At 38.4% G+C, this 21,627-nt stretch overlaps 1 protein-coding gene across 15 annotated transcripts in view; it reads left to right on the forward strand.

Annotated features, from left to right (window-relative positions):
• The window catches only part of PBRM1 (polybromo 1), a 62,009-nt gene that overhangs the window by 36,677 nt on the left and 3,705 nt on the right, over positions 1 to 21,627 (forward strand). For 10 of the 15 annotated variants that reach the window (XR_015259615.1, XR_015259613.1, XR_015259616.1 and 7 more), the window contains 10 exons: positions 791 to 1,057; positions 2,584 to 2,729; positions 3,033 to 3,190; positions 3,840 to 4,023; positions 5,251 to 5,461; positions 9,457 to 9,658; positions 13,500 to 13,658; positions 17,402 to 17,557; positions 19,939 to 20,009; positions 21,241 to 21,457. Coding sequence is in view for 11 of the 15 variants with exons in the window: in XM_086755980.1 (XP_086612106.1) it covers positions 791 to 1,057; positions 2,584 to 2,729; positions 3,033 to 3,190; positions 3,840 to 4,023; positions 5,251 to 5,461; positions 9,457 to 9,658; positions 13,500 to 13,658; positions 17,402 to 17,557; positions 19,939 to 20,009; positions 21,241 to 21,457 (1,771 nt within the window). In the remaining 4 variants the exon portion in view is untranslated. Of the gene's footprint in view, positions 1 to 790; positions 1,058 to 2,583; positions 2,730 to 3,032; positions 3,191 to 3,839; positions 4,024 to 5,250; positions 5,462 to 7,077; positions 8,208 to 9,456; positions 9,659 to 13,499; positions 13,659 to 17,401; positions 17,558 to 19,938; positions 20,010 to 21,240; positions 21,458 to 21,627 lie in introns of those variants that run through there. The other 5 variants (XM_086755984.1, XM_086755985.1, XM_086755987.1 and 2 more) reach the window with 3 other exon arrangements.

Here is a 21,627-nt window from a genome sequence, read left to right on the forward strand (position 1 = left end):
TTCGAGTGATGATGTTCCCTGGTGCTGGTTGCTTTGTAGAACCGTATGCTTATTAGATAATTAGCTAACTTTTTTTTCAGAGCATGTAGTAGAGAAATTGCAGGTAACTTCTTAAAGGTTCCCATAAAAGCGTGAGGATTTGCGTTTAGGTTTGATAGAGAGGGAGACTTGAATGTCATGGTGAGAGGATGAAGACTTTAATCTTTATCTCAAGTTTGATTCCACATCATAGAATCATAGAATGGTTTGGGTTGGAAGGGACCTTTAAAGGTCATTTAGACCAAGGCCCCTGCAGTGGGCAGGGACGCCTTTAACCAGATGAGGTTGCTCAGAGCCCTGTCCAGCTTGACCTTGAACCTTTCCTGAGATGGGGCATTAACCACCGTCCCTCACCCCCTGTACTTGCTGGTCCTACCCTCTTTCCAAGTCAAAGCTCAGAAATCTCAAATAGCTGGTTTTAGGCTGCAGGTCTTGTACTTGCTAATGTCTTGTACTTGTTAATGTAGAGTTTTGGTAAACTAATTTGGTAACTTTTCTCACATGATAACCTGTACTGAATTTAGCTTCTTCTCTGAGGGTGGGATTTCTTGTTGTTTGCTTTTAATTTTTCATGTAACTTGAATGTCAATCTGGAAGAAAAAAAACTCAACAGAAAGGCTTTATTAGTCTAGAAGTGTTTCTGATAGAAACATAGAAAAAAAATACAGGGCCCGTGAGAGGCAGTTCACTGTGTTTCTAGGGGGACAAGGGTGTTGCTGAAATATTTCTTTTTTTTTTCTTCAATCTGCAGGAATATTTTAAATTGTGTCCTGAAAACTTCAGAGATGAGGATGTCTATGTCTGCGAGTCACGTTATTCTGCGAAGACAAAATCTTTTAAAAAGATTAAACTATGGACTATGCCTGTAAGCTCTGTAAGATTTGTCCCACGAGATGTGCCCCTGCCTGTGGTCCGTGTTGCATCTGTGTTTGCTAATACAGACAAAGTAGATGACGATAAGCAAGCTGAAACACTGGAGGACAGTAAGGTGGGAGAAGGTATCCTTCATCTTGAAAAGGTATGCAAGATAACAAGTGTAACATGGCTTATGTTTGACGTACAAAGAATGACAAAATGTGAGCCCTCATGGCTTTGGTTTTACAGCATCCAGATGCAATAAAATATAAATAAATATACTGTTTCTGTTATAAGTTATTATACACATTTGTAAATAAGTACAAACAAAATATAAGTAGACAAAACAGAAAATTAATTCTGTGCATATTAGCTAGCTTCTACAAATACATTCTTGTGATCACGTGAAGGAATTAGTTTTGTTTTCTTTTTACCACTTCAGAAAATAAAATTACACTTTTACTGTAAAGCTTGCCTTAAGCCTAAAGAATGAGTGTAACTAAAAGTGTAATTTTAGTTCAAGGCAATGCTGAAATGCCTTATTATTGTAGTATTTCAGTTAAATAGTCAGCAGCTGGAAAGCAGTAAGCAATCCATAATATTCTGTTGTTTGCGACCTGTTTACAGTCGATAACTGAACGGTTCATTGGCAAAATGCTTAAGAATATTTCTGTCCAACATACTGGGTAAAATGGTTTATTGTATTTAGAGCCATAAAATAAAGAAATTTAAATAAATGTATTAAATTCAATTAAGTTTAATTAAATTTATCTAAAATTAAAGCCATAAAAAAATAAACTTAGTCATAAAATAAATCCACTTTACATTGAGTTCTCTAACAGAACCTCAGAATAGAATGACCAGCATTATCATTGTCAACTTTAATTAGACAGTATACATCATTGTATTTGTTCCCATCATGACAAAAGAAGGAATTATTTCTACTGATAGACTGAAAAACTGTAGGGTCTTTTCCTTCCACGACTTGGGGAGATAGCCTGCATTTTCATGGGCTTTCTGAAATCCTAGACTGAAAGGTCAAATGAGGCACCATACAAGTTTTGGCTAAAAAATAAGTAATTAAATAGGGCAAATTATATGAATTTGCAAGCAGTACAAGTGTTCATGTTGTGGTATACGAGAGTTGAATAATTAAATTTCTATGTATCTTAACTTGGCCATATACTCAGTTCTTGCCTCTTAAGTATGTAGTTATGCTTTAAAACAAAACAACAAAGTTAGCTGGCAAGACTTGGCTTGGCCAGTTAACTTTGAAACAATAGAACAAAAAAAGACCTGTAAATTACTGTTCTGGCACAATTGCAGCTTTGTGAAATAGGAAGGCTCACGACATACGTGGAGGATATCTTTGGCTTTGTTATTTCATTTTTAAATTTCAAGGCTCCTTATTTTTTGTCGTAGTTCAGCCCCGATCGGACCAGACTACGCAGTCTCTCTCTCACTCCGCTGACTAATATGCTTAAATTCAGCGGGTCGCCACGTCTGATCTGAGGTCGCCCCCTACTAAACAAAACCATGACATTTTTACATGTACGGCTCTGTTTAGTGTTTACCTGTTACTGGTAATGTGAAGAGAGAGCAAAGTCCTCTACTTGCACCTGACATCTTTTTATTTATGTGTTTGGTTTTCCTTCTTCCACAACTTTCTAAATGCATATTCCTCTGCAGGACAAAGAAGATGTTCCAGTAGAAATGTCCAATGGAGAACCTGGCTGCCATTACTTTGAACAGCTCTGCTACAACGATATGTGGCTTAAGGTTGGGGACTGTGTCTTCATAAAATCGCATGGGTTAGTGCGACCTCGGGTGGGAAGGTAGGTGCAACTTCTTTATTTGTGTCTATAAAAATAGCTTGGACAAAGGACAGGCTTACAGCCAAAAGTATAAAAGATGATGGGAAAAAAAAAAAATCTTCTGAATTAAGCTAAACGTTACCAGCTCTTAGTAGACTGAAGTAGAAGTTTAACCACCTAATAAAACGTGATGCAGTTGGAATAGGCTGTTCTTCTGTATTTGTTTGTTAATGACAGTCTTCCTGAGCCAAGCTAGTGTGTGCAGCTGTCTCATTTAGGAGGCATGATCTTTCATTTATGTCAGTGGTTTGTTTTTCTTTCCAGAATTGAAAAGATGTGGGTGCGAGATGGAGCTGCATATTTCTTTGGTCCGATCTTTATACATCCTGAAGAAACTGAACATGAACCAACTAAAATGTTCTACAAGAAGGAAGTGTTTTTGAGCAACTTGGAGGAAACCTGTCCAATGACTTGCATTTTGGGTAATTATTAACAACTTTAAAACTAGTGGACACTCTCTTTCTTTTCCTGTACACTCTGAAGTTATTTGTATTTATGTGTAGGTTTGATTGCAAGTGCAGTTTTTTCATATTATGTTCGGGAGGAGAGATTATTCAGTCTGTTTCTGATACGCATTCCTGTCTTTTTGAACCTGTGGTAAGAATTTTCACTATAAGGAAGCTTTCCTACAGTAAGGGAATTATGTGTATGATGTCAAAGTGAACACTGTCTGCAACCACAGAACAGAAAACTCCATTATTCTCACTTATTAATGTAATTGTACCAGTATGTGTTACCTGGAAAATTGGTCCAGAAGGAAGTTAAAATTTGGTTTGTTGCATGAGATGATGACTATGTACTTCGTTTTGTATTTATGATGCTGTGCTAAATATAGTTAACTGACTAGTGGTCATGGGGTTTTGTTACATTGCACTTTTCTTGTTCTTTAAGAAATTCACAAGCTGCGTTAAGTTTGTGCAGGTTTCTTGTGAGTGGCATTATTTACTAGGGATATTGATTTCCGTAGTTGTGCCAAATACCAAGAATCTGGCAAAAACTTGAGTTTCCACACTTTCTATAAAATGTCTGCAAGTGTGACTGCCTTCTTACCCAGCTCTTTCATTTCTGCAGGAAAGTGTGCTGTTCTGTCGTTCAAAGACTTCCTTTCCTGCAGACCAACAGAAATCTCTGAAAATGATGTTTTTCTTTGTGAGAGCCGCTACAATGAAAGTGACAAACAAATGAAGAAATTTAAAGGGCTGAAGAGGTTTTCACTCTCTGCGAAAGTTGTGGATGATGAAATATACTATTTTAGGTAAAAACGTGATGGGAATGTGGGGGTCACCTAAGCACTCTTCTGTATCGTGGTGAACTGAGCCTGCTTGGCAACTAAGCCCCTACCCAGCAACTTGCTTACCTTCTGCAGCAATGGGGGAGAGAATTGGAAGGGCAAAAGGAAGAAAAGCTCTTGGGTCAAGATAAAGACAGTTCAATAAGTTAAGCAAAGCTGCACATGCCAGCAAAGCAAAATGAGGAATTAATTCACTAATTTCAGCAGGCAGATGTTTAGCTATTTCCTGGAAAGCAAGGCCTGCGCATGCATAATGGTTACTTGAAAAGACAAACGCTGTAACCCCAAACATCCCCACTTCCTCCTCCTTTCACCCAGCTTTTATTGCTGAGCACGATGTCATATGGTATGGAATATCCCTTTGGTCAGTTTGGCTCAGCTGTTGATTGTCTCCACTCCCACCTACGTGCTGGTGGGGGACAGAGCGGGGGGGGCGGGGGGTGGAAGGCCTTTGACATCGTGCCAATGCTGTTCAGCAATAACTGCAACATCGATATGTTATCAACACTGTGGTCACAAAACCAAAACACAGCACCTTATGTACTACTATGCAGAAAACTAACTCCATCCCAGCCAGACCCAGTACATACATAAAAGTCAGTAGCAGGAGAAAATGAATTTTGCTTAATCACACTTTTGGAAAAAAGTCCAGATAACATCAGTCTTCTCATGGTCTTAATACCAGTGAGTGTTTGCTTTTTCTTTTCCTGACTTTAGTAGAAGTGATTACATGATCAGATTGGTAAATACTCTTGGATGTTGTCAAATACTTAAGTCCTCATTATGGGTAACAAATAGCTTTCCTGTTGATAAACATTGATATTAATACAAATATTAAGTTCAAACTTAAGTGAAATGTAAAATTTAAGGAACATGTGCTGTTAGCAGCCTTCTATTGCAGGAGTGAAGTATTTGCTGTATGAAATCTCCTTCTAACTCATAAAAAATAAAAAATTAAATTAAGAAAAATCCTTCAAACGTGTGACTGAAATGAAGCACTATCCATAGTCACTGAATGATTTCTGTCAGTGTTCTGAAAGGAAGCACAGGCACATCCTGAGGCACCATTGTTTCCATGTTTTTCAATGATAATGGAAGAAAAGTTAATTTTATCTTAAAAAATATATGCTATCTCCTGTAAAGTGTGAGTGTATTCTTACCTGCTTTTATTCTTTCTCCTCCACCATTCAGAAAACCCATAGTTCCTCAGAAGGAACCATCTCCACTACTGGAAAAGAAGATTCAGCAGCTAGAAGCAAAATTTGCTGAGTTGGAAGGAGGTGATGAGGACATGGAAGAGATGGGAGAAGAGGAAGGTGATATGACTGAAACACCTTCTATGCCTCAGCTTCAGACCCCGTTAGCTAGTGATTTGGATATAATGCCTTATACTCCACCGCAGGTAAGGATCTTCCTTGAGAAACCTTTAAACCTTTATATTCCACATTCTTTCCCCAGCCCAAATAAACAAAGAAACAGTAACATTTTATCACATACACAGAAGAAATTTATACTTCAGTTTATGAGTCTGTGGAGTAAATTACATGGAACAGTGTTGGCATATCCAGTATGATATCCAGGTGATAATATTTAAGTCAATTAAAATATTTTTAAAGGAAATCATTCAGTTGAGGAAAATCTAGGCTACACTTTTGTATGGTATGTTATCGTTATTCCTAATTAGTACGTTTTCTATGACACTTATTGAGAAATATCAGATCTTTATATTAAATATAAAGTTGAGATGTAAGAGTTTAATTGTAATTCTCAATTTACCTAATGCCCATTTTTAAGTTTTTCCTTAAATTTTGAAAAAAGCTAACATTTTGAGTGTTACAATTTTGCTACCTTTTTAGAAAATGCGTCGTTTGCTACATTTTTGGAAAATGCATCATCCTCAAAGGAAAAAAAAAATTGCTTTTTTACTATTGAGTTACCATTCTTCGAAATAAGAACTTATTAAAAAAGTTAGAAGAACTGGATGTCCTAGAAGCGTTACTATTAATTTACTGATAAACGGCTAGGAAGTAAAAGAGGAATCGTGTGTGGTTATATGCCGCTTGAACGCAGCGTGAGTCATTGCTGCTGCCTAAATGGGGGACTTCTGATCCCCTTCCCTCTCTTGCTGTGTTTCTTACCCAAGCCCTGGTGTTTATGTAACTGAGTATTGAAGCAGAGTGAGGAACTGCTTTAACTGGAAATTAGCCTAAGCAAAAAAAGTTAGCTTGCAACTGGATTAAACCCTTTATCTGTCTCATCGCATTGCCACGTCCAAGGTAATGCCAGCAGTAGAGGGACAGTGGGAATGACCTGCTGGGAACAGGAGGGGGTTTCAGATGCTTTTGTAACCAGTGGTGTGGATTCCTGATGCGTTACATTGACTGTGAAGTGACAACCTCATTGGTAGCTGAAGAAATTATGCGACTCCTGGATAGAAATAACTGGGTGCCGTGAAGAAGAGTTGGTGAAATTGAAAGCTTTAGCTTGGTTTGACTGTCATTTTTTTGCCATGTGGGCAGATCACTGAATGAGTTTTTCTGTGCAAGGTTGTTTCACCGCTGTTGTTTTAAGGTGCTGAATTTCCTATGTAGCATGAAAACTTTTGCAGAGTATTACAAATAGAAAGCATGTTACCAGCATTAACCAACTAATGTAACACTTTAGGAAGGGGAAGGTAACCTTTTATAAGTCAAAATAGTAGCCTTGTTAAACATGGCAGCTGCCAAAAGCAGTTTAAATAGGGATCATTAGACATTAAAGATGTCCTCAAACTGCCTTCTGCAGCGTTCGCTGTCTTGATCTTCTTTGCTTTCTGTCTTTCTACATAGCTGTGTTATGCTCAGATTCCCTTCAAGTTTTAATTAGCTACTAATAAATAATATTTATTGAAAAAGACAGCTTGATAGCTGCAGTATTTTTTTAAAATTGTTTGTAATGGGACAGTCTTGCAGAGCTTTCAGGATAACTGGTGAAAAGTCGGGATCGATGGATTTGTCGAATGTGTGTGTATACTTTTAGACAGATGAGAACTCTGAAGTCCAGAACTTGAAGATTAAACAAAAACAAAACCAAACTAAACAAACAAAGAAGACTGAAAATGATCAATAGGAGTGCATGCTAAGAAATGAATGATGATACACAAGTGCCCTGGCAGATTTCTCACACTACTGATTTGGAAAGAAAAGGCATGTTGTGTCTGAGCTGGCATTCAGAGCACAGTTTAACTCTGGTGAAGAGATGACTAACATACAGCACAGAAATAAACTTTCTTCTTCAGATAATCTGTTCTATTTATGTCCCTGGTGAAAAGTGTCTTTTTAAACAGAGCTCCTAGGTAAAAGAAGGCATGTGTTTGCTTCATGTTCTCTTAAATGTATGGAATTTTATTTGACAACTAGAACTTTTAAACTTTTTTTTTCTTCTAATAACAAAGAAGCTCTTACTACTCCTAAGGATAAAAGGAGTCAAGACAAGTGAATACGTGATACTGTGGGGCTCGACAAATAGGTGGATGGCTACAGTTTGCTGTGAATTAAGTCAAACTTAAAAGAGAAAAAGTTGTGCAACTTCATTTTTTGCTTTAGCAACATGGCTGAGAAAAGGCATAAAAGAGGATCTTGGTTTATTTCTTCTCTTCACACATCTAAAACTGAATATGCAGTTATCTGGCTCAAATGGAAAAGATTCTGTTAATTTAAAAATGATTGTGTCAGAGGTGTAAAAGAATGGAGAATACAAGAACTGAATTCAGAATTCTTACAGTTTCTCAAAGTCCTGTTTGCTCTTCTAAATGATAGGTGGGCTTTAGATTACATCAGATTACCGTTATTGAAACTGTTGCAAGCACTGTAAAGGCAAAACCAGCTGCTAAACTTGTAGCTATGTAAGTGCATATGTATAAGATGCCAAATATATCATTAGATTTTTCTGTTTCCAAATTGAGAGGTCTCTGTCTGCCAATATGGGCTTGCCTGAGAAACCAGAATGTGTTGTACATGCCCTGTGTGTCATTCTAGAACCTATGTGGAGTTTTCCTCTTCCGTCTTAGAGACAAATCTAGAAGACTTCCTCCCAAAAAGACAAGTATGGTCTTTAGGTTCATAATGAAAACATTAAGCATGGATTGCCATTTGAAAAATAATGCAGTGAAGTTTGGAATAACATACAAATGTACCTCAGTTTATCCAATGCCTGGCTTAAATTGAGGAGCACAACTTTTTAAGCATCTTGGTATCTCTGAAGCTTTGTTTTTAGCTGAGAGAAGTGTGTTGAACTGTGGGGCTCAAAGTGAAAGTAGGAGTTAGTAACGTGGCCAGAATTTCAGGATAGGAAGAAAACAATTGTATATATTTTTCTTTAATTTTGCCACACCAAGTATTTGGAAATAATTACACTTTTCAATATGTGAGAAATTTGTAATGTTCAGAATATGAGAAGGGCCTTTTGAGGGTTTTGGTATGATGATACATTTGTGGGCATTATGGATCAGAGTACGGGTGAATTATATTCTCCTGTAACAAACATAGGTGGAAGGAGCCTTCGAAAAGGGAGTTCCAGCTGTAGTGGTTGTCAGAATAGGTTAAATTTTTTGATGGCTGGAAACATCAAGGAGTTCTCAATAGCAGCATCTGTGATGGGAGCAGAATTTTTGTTACCCATCAGCATACAGAATGTGATGTGAACCTGTTGTGCAGGTAAACAGTGATCAGCAAAACTGGGTTTTGGGTTTTTCAGAGAGAAATGGCTACTTCTGTAATGACAGGTGAACACTAGAGAGAAAGGAAAGTCTGGCAGGCTGTTTAGAGAGCCTTTAGGGATGAGACATGTGGAAGATGAAGCCAGGGAGAGTAGGAGTTGCAAAGGCCCAAGAGGAAATGGGGAGGCATTTCCCTGAAATATGCAATAGCAAATAAAATGTTTTACTCAACTTGTCTTGGCAGTATTTCTGAACAGCATAATGGATGAAATCTGTGATGTAACACAATTACTTTACTCTCTTCTGGCCTTCCAAATAGTCACTTAATTGCTACTCAGCCTTTCGTACTCCCCTCGTTCAGTTTGGAATTATTTTAGCTAATTATTTTAGCTGAGAATTTTTTGAAGCCTCAATTACAAAGGTGACATTACGTCTGGAAGAGTTGAAAATCATGAGAACATTGTGATTTCTTTCTTTTTTTTTTGGCCTATGTACTTTTCATAAGAGTGTGCATATGCTGTTGTCACACATCAGTAGCTGCAGTCTCTCTTCAAGGGCTGTAAGGTTGGATGATCCTTGTGCAAATATGTTCAAAGGAAATGTGGGAATGTTTTAAAATACTGTTCCTTGCAGCTTTGAGTTTTGTATGTCAAGAAGCTTCTCTTTTGTACACTTGTGGTCATAACTGCATTTTCTCACAGTCCACTCCCAAGTCTGTTAAGGGCAGCACCAAGAAGGAGGGATCAAAAAGGAAGATCAACATGAGTGGGTACATCTTATTTAGCAGCGAGATGAGAGCTGTGATTAAAGCTCAGCACCCAGACTACTCCTTTGGAGAGCTCAGCAGGCTTGTAGGAACTGAATGGAGAAACTTGGAAGCAACAAAGAAAGCAGAATATGAAGGTAAATAAAAACTAAGATGCTAAACTCTTGCCTGCTTTTTTTTTCTTTCTCAACACATTCATTACTGTTATTCAGATGGCAGGTTTAATAAAAGAAGATATTTATGTTTGTATTCTGGATGTACCTTAAAGAGAAGTTCATACTGAGAAATGATTGAAGAGGAGCAAAGAGCATGTTTAAGTTTTGTAGTGCACAACTGATTGTTTAAATGTCTTTGCCACAAATAACCGAAAAAACAAAGACCAAGAAAATGGGGACACGCTAGAAGTGAGGGAGCGTGAAGCCTTGGGCTGGAAGTCAGTTGGAAAAATGGTTTGTGAAAGTTTCCTTAAAGGAGGACTGGGGGGGATTTTGGACAAGAAGCTCTTCAGAGCTGTAGTGGCAGGTAAGAAGGCTTACAGTGGAGTGGGAAATAATTTTTTTTATTAACAGTACTTAAAGTCCTAAAAAGCTTTAGTAGAATAAAATGAAGGATACAGAATCTCTTATGATACTGTAAATATGACCTATTGTTCAGTCTCAGTCAACTGCTGTAAGTGATTTTGTTGAGAGATTTCATATCCTGAAGTAAGCCTAGGAATATTTCGTAGGCATGAGATACTTCAGACTTTTCTCTCTTTCTTTCTTTCTTTCTTTCTTTTCTACTGATACAGGTCATTGTGTTTCAACTTTATTACATTAAAATAAAATACAGTTGATCCTTAACAGCAGGCCCTTACCCAAGCCAAATACATTGCCTTAACATCCATAATTACTATTCTAGTTAATAATGTGTCAACATTTGCAATATAAACTCAATTTTTTTGAAGCAACTGTTGCAATTTTATTGGAAGAAAATGCTGGTTTGAATAGGAAGGTTTCAACACCCTAGAAAGTTATTGCCCAATTAAGTTTTAACTTTGCTTTTTAAAAAATGAGATTTGGTAGGTTTTCTGCATACTCATAACTTAAAGGCAGCTTTGATCTTCAGACTAGAAGTTTGCATGTCATCGCTTTCCACCCTCAGCTGTCTCAGTCCTTTCTAAATTTGCAGTACCTCGCTGCAGTTCTGGAGAGTAATATAGCATCACTCTGCTACGTGCAAGTTTTCTCTGCAAATGCTGTGAAGGAAAATGGTAATGCTTGCTCTTTGTGAACGTACTATGGCCTTACTTTTTTCCTGTTGTAGTTTCCTTTTACACCCTTCTCACCGCGCCCGGTATCTTTTATTTTGACAGATCCCTCCTTATAGCCTAATTCTTAAGCAGTAGGACTGCTAGCATGTCATTGCTTCCTAGCTTAGAGCAACTTGACATCTTGCATTTCTGCAGGAAGGAATAGCTGTAACGTACTGGTAGCAAGTGTCTGTCCACTGTGTTAATGATTGCCTAAGTGCTTCCATTTTAATCCTTATTTCTCACTTAAAATTTTCCAAAGCTTTTGTGTTTTGGGCTGCAGTTTCTCTGGCTTGGTGTCTGCCCAGAACTAGACTTAATTTTGTTTTTGAGGGGTTGGGATGGGGTTACAAAGCGTCCAAACTGTGTTTGCTTACCATGTGTGAAAGGAGAGAAGCAACTTTCCTTCCACTGTGACGAGTCAAAAGACACGTGCTCTCTAGGGCACAGACATGGTTTGACACTTGCATGAAAAAGTGCCCTTCTGTGTTCTGGTGAAAAGTAGTTTATGTTTTAGATCCATTTTGACTCACTGAAAATTTCATTTGGTGTATGTGCAGGGTAATAGTTGGGTTTCTTTAGTAATAGTTGAGCAAAGAACAGGCTGCATTGGCAATGCCTGCATGGCTAACTGCACTGTGCAAACTCCTCAAAATAAAATAAAGTAGTGCATGGGATTGAGGTAAAGGCCTGTTTTAAGGAAAAGCTCTGTTCAAAGCAGAAGGTCTCTTTCCTGTCTCTTTGAGATATGTTGGAAATGTTGTTTGAATGATCTCAAGTCCTGGCCTAAACAATTTGGGTTTATTATTGAGTATTAAGGTGACTGGTCAAGGCTGAACTTTGACACCTGCCGCAGTTCCCTTCGGCAGTGTTGTTTCATCTGTTTGTTCTGTGGCAGTCATGGCATGGATAGAGACTAGGTAAAACCTCAAGTACTGTCCTAAGTCAAGTCCATCTTCAAAGCTCAGCACTCCAAAGTCTGATAAAACTGAACCCTTAATAGTAATTTCTCTTTCATCAGAGTGTCTCCAATACTTTTGCTTTTATCTGATCTTTTTTTTTTTTAGCTGGCCAAAAGTAGGTGAGAGTCAGAACAGCTGCTTCATCTTTTCCCCACATGCTTACTCTGCTCTGAAGAGGATTCTCTCATTGTTCTACTTCAGGCTCTACCTTTAAATGTCTTGTTTATTTTGTGCTCAATCACATATGAGTTGCCTGTAGTAAACTTAGGAGTTCCTGTGCGTCGTCATCTCTTCCTGAAATGACATGAAAATTTCAGGAAAATTCAAGAAAGGGAAAATTTACTTTCCTAAAGTGAAAAGAAGGAGGGTAATGCCTTTGGAAATTAAGCTGGTCTTTCAGTGTATGGAAGCAGTGCTAGAAGCTGCGCAAACAGGTCCTACAGGAGACAAACACATGGTAGATGTTTGAAGTCATGTGCTAGAGGGAACGAGTAACATTGGCAGGATGCATGACTTAATCTCCTTGATGACCTTCTTCTTAGCCTTTGTTTGACAGAGGACCTTGATTGCTGTTTTAGTGACAGTTTTCGTCTTTCACCAACTGCAAGAGAACTTGTAGCCTTGCATTCACTGTTGCTAAAATTTGCTGGAGATGTATGCTGCGTGCATTTATTCTTTGTTGTTTCTCATTGCGTCAGTCAGATACAATGTTCAGAGTAAACAAATCAACAACTTGCGTGCCCCCAAAGAACCTTGAGTGGGCATTCAGTATATAACCTTTTTTTGTTTGCCTGGTTTTTTTTGTGTTTGTTTTTTTCCTTTCTTCTTCCCGTGACCCTTTGCCCCTCCTTAATATAAAATTGTCCTCTGGTGAGATTCCCCTGCAGTAGATCTTTTGTTCTTGCAGTCACAGTGAGAAACTTGATTGAGATAATGACCAGATTCATCGTACAAAGGACACACATGGCCTCCAGTGAGCAGCACAATGTGAGTTAGAAATCTTAAAAAAAAAAAAAAGCTCAAAGGGGATCAAAATGGGGAAAACAACAGAAGGAGGCAGAGAAAAATATTTTTGGTTCATCAAACTGCTGCTTGTTATGTTCCAAACACTAAGGGCGTATCTGCACTAGGGAAACTTTGCAAATGCTTCCCGACTTTGCCACCACTTTTCAGCTGCATCAGTAGCAAAATAGATGGGGAGCCCAAGAATAAATGGGCCACCAGCTGGCACCGTCTGCTGTTTGCATCTTACTTTAGAGCACCTCTGATAGACGTAGTGCTTAAAAATTCCCGCAGCAGCTGGTAGCGGCTCTTCGCTGCAACTGGTTTAGCTGAGCCAGTGCTGTCAAAAGAGGGAACGTTTTGCCGTGTTTTCCTAGTGTGGACTGAGCCTAGTTGCTGGACTGCTGCTTCATGTTGGTAACACTGGTGTTATTATCAAATTTGTTCTTTGACTTTTAAAATTTTTATTTTATTATTTACTTTATTTTTATTTTTTTTTAGAAAGAGGTAAAACTTTGTGGAATATTTTTCATGAAAGGTTCTCTAAAAGTCTTAGGTGCAGCCACATGAAATCAAATCATATGCTGTATAAAAAGATTCATCTGTTCTACTTTATATTTGACTAAACTATGCCAGTGTTTGACTAGTCCTTTTTAATGAACAGATAATATTTTGAAATTCTGGGTTACAAAACAGAACTGAAAATCTAAAATACTTTTACAGAGCGGGCAGCTAAAGTTGCTGAGCAGCAGGAGAGAGAGCGAGCAGCACAGCAGCAGAATTCCTCCCCCCGGGCAGGCACTCCTGTCGGGGCTCTTATGGGGGTGGTGCCGCCACCAACACCAATGGGAATGCTCAATCAGCAGTTGACACCCGTTGCAGGTAAAACGTAGGAGCTATGACCATTTTTTCCTCATCCACTATATCAACCCCCTTCATAACTCTGAACACTCTCTTGGGTCACTTTGTTCTTACGGAAGAAAAAGCTCAACCTCTTCAGTCTTTCTTCATAATGAGTATACATAACTGCAGCAGTAGCCTGATAGTCCCACGTTACTCGCTCCAGTAGTGAGTAGCTTGTTGAAAATGCAGGGGAAAAGGGTCCTCCTTGTGCGGTAGTCCTGTTCTGTTTGTGTGCAGTCATGTTTATTCACTCTGCTTTGCAGAGTTCATGTTTAGCCCTGCTACGACAGGAGGGGAGCGAGCTAAATAGTCTTCTAGTGCATGCAGCATCAATGGAAGTGGTGAAGTAGGAGGCAAATTATTATTTTTTTTAATTGTCAGGAAGGTGAGAGGCGAAAGACAAACCAGATTTTAAATCCAAGCGAAAGCTTTACAGAATTGCTGATTAGACACTGGTAAGCAGAGCAGACTAGGATCTAGAGCCATTGTAGGATCAAATACAAAATGCCAACATTGCTGGTTTTATCAGGTGATTTTCAGAATAGAACTGAACTTGGAGAACTCTTCCATGAAGCCCTTGTTGCTGGGTGTTGTGCTTGTTACCAGTCGTAATCTGACTTGAGTTTATAGGGAGTAGGCTTGGAGTATTTTCAGGATCAGATCCGGAGACAATGTAGTCCACTGGAGATTCTTGTATGGGAATCAGCTATACATCGGTGAGAAAATGAATTAGGTGTGACCTGATAGGTTGTTTTTCTTCCCTCATTTCTAATTAAAATAATTAGATTATTTCAGCCAAGGTCAAAATAGTGCAAGTAGGTAAAAAATCAGTATTTGGAGGTTTTTTGGTTAGAGTTTTGAGGGTTTTTTTTAACTTTCCCTTAAGGCATTCCAATTACTCCATTTTTTCTTTTGTCATTTTTCTTTTTCTTTCTCGTCTCACAGGCTGTGGCCATATTTAGAGCTGACAGCCTGAAGCGTTTTTCATCATGGTTTCTAAATCCCTTTTCAGTAAATAGGCTGCATGGATGTTTAAACTGAAGGCACATTCCTTATTTGGCTCATGGTCTCCAGATTACAAAGCATTTATTTATGCTGAGTTGCAATTTTATTTAGATTTTTTTTTCACTTTGTTCTTGGTTATTTTCCCCTGAACTGTTTGCAGTTGGTCTGTGTTTGTGTGTGTGTGTGTGTACGCACATCTGTGCATATATTAAGGAAAAAAAAAGGGGCAGGGTGGACTTCTCCAGTGCTGATCTTTTACTTCAATCTAGAATATGTAGAAACATCATCCTCTTATGGTTGTGTTTTCTTGGTTTGGTTCTTGGTTTTTTTGGCATTGAATCACTTCTCCCGTTTTTTTTTTTGAGGTAGATGTTGATGGGCAGTAATACTTGTTACTAACACTTTCTTAAAACTTTTCCAAAAATGTGCAAACTACACATGCTAACTTACTTCCTGCGTCAGCGTCCTCGAAAGCAAACCTGTATGGAAGACCATCATCTTACTCAAGCAGTTAGACATTCAAATCTCTTCACTTTGGCATTATGAAACACTTCCTTAAAGTGGATCTTTTTAAACTCTTTCTATTTTTGTGGCCCATTTGAAAAACAGTCTTCCATCTTTTAGTTTCCACAAGTCTTACTTAATCTCTTAGACTGTTGAGACCTCTTTCACATCCTCCTCCATCATTCGATTGCTTTTCTCTAGTTCAGAGAACTTCTTTATGCCCTGTGGGTCCAAGAAATCTGGATACCTTCTGAAATGCGTTTCTCTTAGTGTGCAGCACTCTAGTGTCTTGTAAATTTAGACATTACAAAAGTTTATTTAATCTTACATTGTTGTAGTAAAAATGGGAGAACAAGTAATTTGAAAGACATCATAAATCACAGCTGTGGGAGCTGGAAATAGTTTGCCCATGTTTACTAGTTTAAAATCAAAATGCTGACTTATACATGGGGTGTGAAAGTGGCTGCTCATGTAACTTTGTGATGAGCTACGAGAACTGATTTCTTATGGAGGTTTGATGATCCAGGCAGTTGTTCAGTGAGTATTTTATTTGGAAATGTAGACATGATTGATAAATATGGGTTTGTTTCATTGGAGGTTTTTGTTTCATTTTGTTTTGTTTGTTTTAAAGCTTCAGAAGTGTATGTAAATACGTTGAAGATGTGATTGCAGCTCAAGGTGCACTCTAAGTACAAGGCAGTAGCTACAGTAAAAGCCATTTATTCTAGGGATGCTTCTGTTGTTTTTCTTCTTTTACTTTTTCCATTACAAATATGGATTTCACTGTGTTAATAAAGAGGTACAGATGAGCTTCCAGATATTTGAAATAGGTACTGAAGACCTATTAAATAAGTGTCAGTCTAGGTGTCCTCTGGAAAATGAAGGAGATCAGGTCTTTATTTTCATGTTGTTTGCTCCATGTAAAGCTTCTGGAATTTCAGGTTTCTCACCTTTGTAACTCTTCCTGAAGAAGTGACAACTTAGCTTGTATTTTGGAGCTGCTCAATCTGTTTTGATCCTGAGCTCATGACAGCTGTGATTTCAGTCAGAGCTGGTGTGAGGTTTTGGCCAGTCTTATTCCAGAAATCCCCGTTCTGAAAGTTTCTTTTATGAGTTACTAGGAGGGTGGCAAAGACTTAGTAGGTGGTTTCTTGGAATGGACTTTAGAAACCCCAGCAATTTCACATTTCTAAACTTACCTCATCTCTCTAGACCTACTTCTGTCCTCTGTCATCTTTTCATTGTCTTTCCAACACCTTTCCTTGGTTACCTGACAACGCACCCATTTAAATTAAAAAGCATGGAAAACAGACAAGGGACAAGCAGGTTGCGTTCCCAGACCTAATAAACACAGTGCAGTTACATTGTGTAGGTTCACCTCATGGATAGCAACAAACCTGAGCCAAAAGCAGGAAAAGCTCTAAATTGTCTTCCTTCACATGCAGGAAACTAAAGTTATGGGCAGCAGGACAGTATTGTCTTCGTCGTATCATTGATTTTCCTATGAAGACATTTTGAAAACATTGTCAGTGAAATTTTGTGAGGGACTGCAGGTGCTCCTTTTAATTTGTTTTGCTTCAGTCCAGTGCCGTAAGTTCCTGCAGGCCAGCACATCCAGTGCTGTCAGGTTTAAAATTTGAGTTACTTCCATAGTTTATACTGGACATGGTTTAATAAAAGTCACCCCTGTCACTGCCATTAGTTTTAAGTATGCAAATGTTGTAGGGTTTTTCTGTATTAATTTTGCATATGCACTGCAAAAAATATATAGGATTTAATTTTTGTTCCAGCTGAGTTTGGTCTCCGAGGTAGCCCACAAAGCAAGGCTGTATGTGGAGCTTGTGTAGTTAGCGTTGTGTGCATAATCTGTATGCAGATGGCAGAGCTTTAAGCTATATTAAAATTGCTTGCGTTAGTAACATTTAATTGTGGCTGAATTTATTCCTTGTGTTAACATATCTGAATATTCAGCATTTATTGCCCCATGAGAAGCATAAGTACACTAAATACTAATTCATCAAAAGTATAGTGTTTCATATTTATAATTTTTTTTAAATTTTTGTTCATTTTTGCAAGATACTAATTGTAGTATCGTCTTGCTGTACTAAAGGTGCTTTTTTTTTTTTTTTTTTTTTGTGGAGAGTGCATGTCTTACTGTGTAGATCATATTGCATGTTATTGATGCATGTTTGAAATTTGTTGTGTCCTTCAAGGCATGATAAGTGGCTATCCACCGGGGCTGCCACCTTTGCAGGGCCCAGTTGATGGCATTGTTAGCATGGGCAGCATGCAGCCACTTCACCCAGGGGTGCCCCCACCCCACCAACTTCCGCCAGGTATGCCAGGCATCCCAGGCATCCCACCACCCGGTAAGAATGTCATCCTCATTCGCTCCTTATTTCATTTTCATGTACTTGCCGTTTAACCAGTTGTTACAGAAATTATCTGCAGCTTGTTTTGGTCATAGCTTTTGTTTCTGAACGTTGCAGATTTGTTTAGCCACAACGCACACAGTACACTGCTGAATATATGTGGTAAATGCAAAATGTTGGCACAACAGCATGTCCAGTAAACCAGCGGGGAACGGTTACTGGAGAAACGTGACGCTGCTCCAGCAGTACTTTTGCTTCAACCAAAAAAACTGACAGTTGTGCTTGAGTTTATCAGAGGTGGAAAGCTGAAATCAACCTATTCATATCCTTACATCATTTCAACAGCATCCTGCCACTTCTCCTTTTCCTGTTTAAAGTGGGCCAATAAATGAAATGTATTGCTCTCATTCCTTACTGAACTCTTTTTCAGTACGTTGATGTACTTAACTGAGCCTGGTCATGTAAGACCCCTTGGCCATCGGGGCACTGACGTGTTACTGTAAAACAGTGTTCAGAGTAAACCTTGTTAATATAGAACAGTAACTGGAAACATTTGGGGATAAGGTGAACTCTGTATACTATTGTGGCCAAATTTTAAATTGATTTTTGAGAGCATATCTACTACATATTTGCTATTTTTTTGGCCACACTTTTGATGAAAAGTGAGGCTGAACAAAACATAAACATTTTTCCAGTGTTAATGCCATTAACATGTCCCATTATGGTGAAAAATGTTCATCTACCCTCTGATCTTGTTTTCTGCTGATTTTTCAAGTTTTTACCTCTGATAACTCGTGTGCCTATTTAAAAAATGCACATCTCATACGTTCAGCAGTTAAACAAGCTGTGGACAAAAGCGGTTTCGTTTGCCTCCCCCTACCCCACTTGCCACTGCGTTTAGCAGAAACTCTGTTAAGACTTTTATCCGTATGTAAATTGTTTTGGGTTGTGGGTTGGTTTTTTTTTTTTTTTATTTGCTTGGGTTTTTTTTTAAAAAAATCAATCAATATTAGGTGTGCAGCTTGCAGCTTCGTTGGTGTGTAAGATTCACCATAATGTCACATAGAGGGAGTAGGAAAACAGCTGTGTCCCCGTGAGCCTGGCTCCAGCTCACCAGGGCAGTGGCATTTAGCACACATCAGCAACACACAAACGTTTGGGAGGTGAATTCAGGACAATGCATTTCTTTGAAGAGTTTTTCCCATTGGAGAAGTAGGCTGTATGTATGGTGTTTAAAACTGAGAGGATAAGGATTAGGGAAAAAATAATGCCTGGGAGTGGAGGAGCACACCTGAAGTGGTGCTAAATCAGGCTCGATGTGCTAAGGGTGCTGGGAAGGTGAGGGTGCCCTTCTCCAAACCTCTTCGCTTTGTACCAAAAAAGATCCGTGACATATTCCACAACTTGTATTATCAATGTTTTTCCCAACTCCTGACTTGCTGTCAGTATGGGTGCATTTAGAATGGGGGCCGTCATAAAATGAAAAATGCATTTGAAATACGCTTTATTGTGTAAAATACAGTGGCACGTATTTTGATCACTGATATGGAAATCTGCATGCAAATTAAACCCTCAGGAAGAATATAGATTGCAGCTTTTCTAATGAAATAATGTGACAAGTGGCATAAACAGAAAGAAAAGCAGCAGCAGGCATAACTTCCATTTTTTCAGACCAAAGCATCTGTATGTAAAATATAGGAACTGCATTCTCATTTAAATTTAATGTAAGACTGGGTATTTTCTGCTGCGCTCTGTGCAATAAGGAAAAGCCTCAATATGTTTGAGAAAAACTAACAATTTTTATTTCTTTAAAATTTGTTTCAAATGTTCATCGGTCTTATACATAAGACCACTTAAGCTTAATCTGCAAGTTATGTTTTATATTAGTGAGCTCTACCAGAATTTGTGCAGTGGCTTGGATTTCCTCCTGCTGTGAATGTATTTTATAAAACTGAACACAAGGAAATGTTAAATGTTGCTAAAGCAAATCAGCATTTCCTTTCTTAAAGGATTCCAGGAAGATCCTGTCAAGCCAGAGGTATATATTATAAACGAAAAGATTTAGGCAATCACTCAGTAACGTGAAAAAACCCTGAAAACCAAAAAGTATTCACTTTACATTTCTTTAAATTAATTCAGCAGGCCACATATCAATGTTTAGTAGTTGTCATGTTGGCTTTTTTTTTTTTTCATTCAGAAACTTCTAAAGTGTTTGTTTTTTTTTTTTATTGGGGGAGAGGGAGATATTTGAATGTCATAATCTGCTTAAAGTAACTGTGAGCAATGATAGCAAAGTATACATTTTTATTATAGAAGACCAAAGAGGTATCTGTCACTGTTCTGAAATAAGACTAATTATTTTATATTTTGGAATATAGGTGTTATAGGCCAAAATGTGTCCCCCATGGTAGGCACTCCAGCACCCGGAGCAAGTCCTTTTGGACAGCAGGTGAGTAATTTTTGCATTGTTTGTGGTGCTCTAAGACTCTGAATTAGCATTTGAACAACATCTCAGTTAAGACATGTAGGGATGCAAATGGCCTTTCCCAGGAAGAACATAAGCCAACTGTACACCGATGTGTTCAGAACCAGTTAATATCTTACACTCAGAGTGCATGTCTGTATTTGTTGGTTGAATTGTTATTAGACTGATTAGGTTCTGCCCAGTGGGATAACTTCTGCAGTATAAGCAAGATAGTGTTTTATTTTGTTTTCCTTCTACTAAACTGAGACAAGTCATTTCAACACGCTGTTAAACTGCTGATAATTTAGGTTTTGCATGCTTTGGTGATGCAAAGAGGATGCCGTCCACTTTCTCAGCCATTGATGAGTGGGTCAAAACGGGTTTTGTTTGCTCCCATATTTCACAAACGAATGAAGCAAATGTTCATCAGCATTTCAGAATTTGTGAGTTTGGACAACAGTGATGATCGGATGTTCCTTCTCAGTGTTTAATACAGATGAAGTGTTCAGCACATTTCCAATGTTATTGACTAAATTTTTGCATCATAAAGAGAAATGCGATTTTGGATAGAGGGTGTAAAGAAAACCAGAAATTGAGTGAGAAAGTAGTAAAGTGTATATATCACGACACTGACTTATTCCAGACCACAGGATATCTGTGCTAAGAGTTCTCAGTGCTGCTCCTTAATCACAGTGGTGGGAATTCTTCTGTGTGACTGTGATTTATTTGCGTGCCCGCAATTTTTGCCTGACAGCGATTAGCATTTTTTCTGTGGAAGTATCCCAGTTGTCCAAGGATCAGGGTCAATTTGGATTAGATGTTTTAGAGGTAAACCCAGCACTTCACAGACCACACTGTTTATGATAAAATTAGAGAAAACCTGAAATAAAAAGGAGGCAAAAGGAGTAAATCAGGGTAAGTGGAGAGAAGAGAAATGCTGATAGTAATCAGAATATGTTTACATAGATAAGGAGTATGAGCAATGTTGTCAGTTAAATATGAGTATGGTTTGTTTGCACTTCCTCCCTCTGTGCATCCTGGGAACCCCAACAGATAGTGCTGGCTGAAGTGGGTGTCTTCCAGGGAAATTTCCGTGTACCTTTGCTCGTAACTTGTTTTCAAGCTTCGTTACATGAGGATGACCTAATGCACGAGTGTGAAGCAGCTGCCCTGCAGTTCCCCCAGATGTGATCTCTCCATTGCTTTGTCATTGCAGATAGGAATCCTTGGCCCACCGGGACAGCAGGCACCTCCTCCGTATCCTGGCCAGAGCCCAGCAAGCCAGCCAGTTATGCAGCAGCCCACAACTCCCATGTTCGTCTCCCCTCCACCAAAGACACAGAGGCTTCTTCATTCTGAAGCCTATCTGAAATACATTGAGGGGCTTAGTGCTGAATCAAATAGTATTAGCAAGTGGGACCAGACACTTGCAGGTAAGGCTTTTGATACAGCGTGGGATGTTTCCAGACAGAACACACTTCTTTGTAACCATTAATATTTTTTTTCTTTTATGGAAAATGCTAAATAAATATGCTGCTTACTTAATAAAATGTAGACATGCAAATACTTGTTCAAAAACAAATGAGCAGGCTGGGAATATATA

The sequence above is a fragment of the Chlamydotis macqueenii genome, chromosome 10, assembly GCF_036417535.1.
Source record: "Chlamydotis macqueenii isolate bChlMac1 chromosome 10, bChlMac1.mat, whole genome shotgun sequence".
Lineage (NCBI taxonomy): Eukaryota > Metazoa > Chordata > Aves > Otidiformes > Otididae > Chlamydotis > Chlamydotis macqueenii.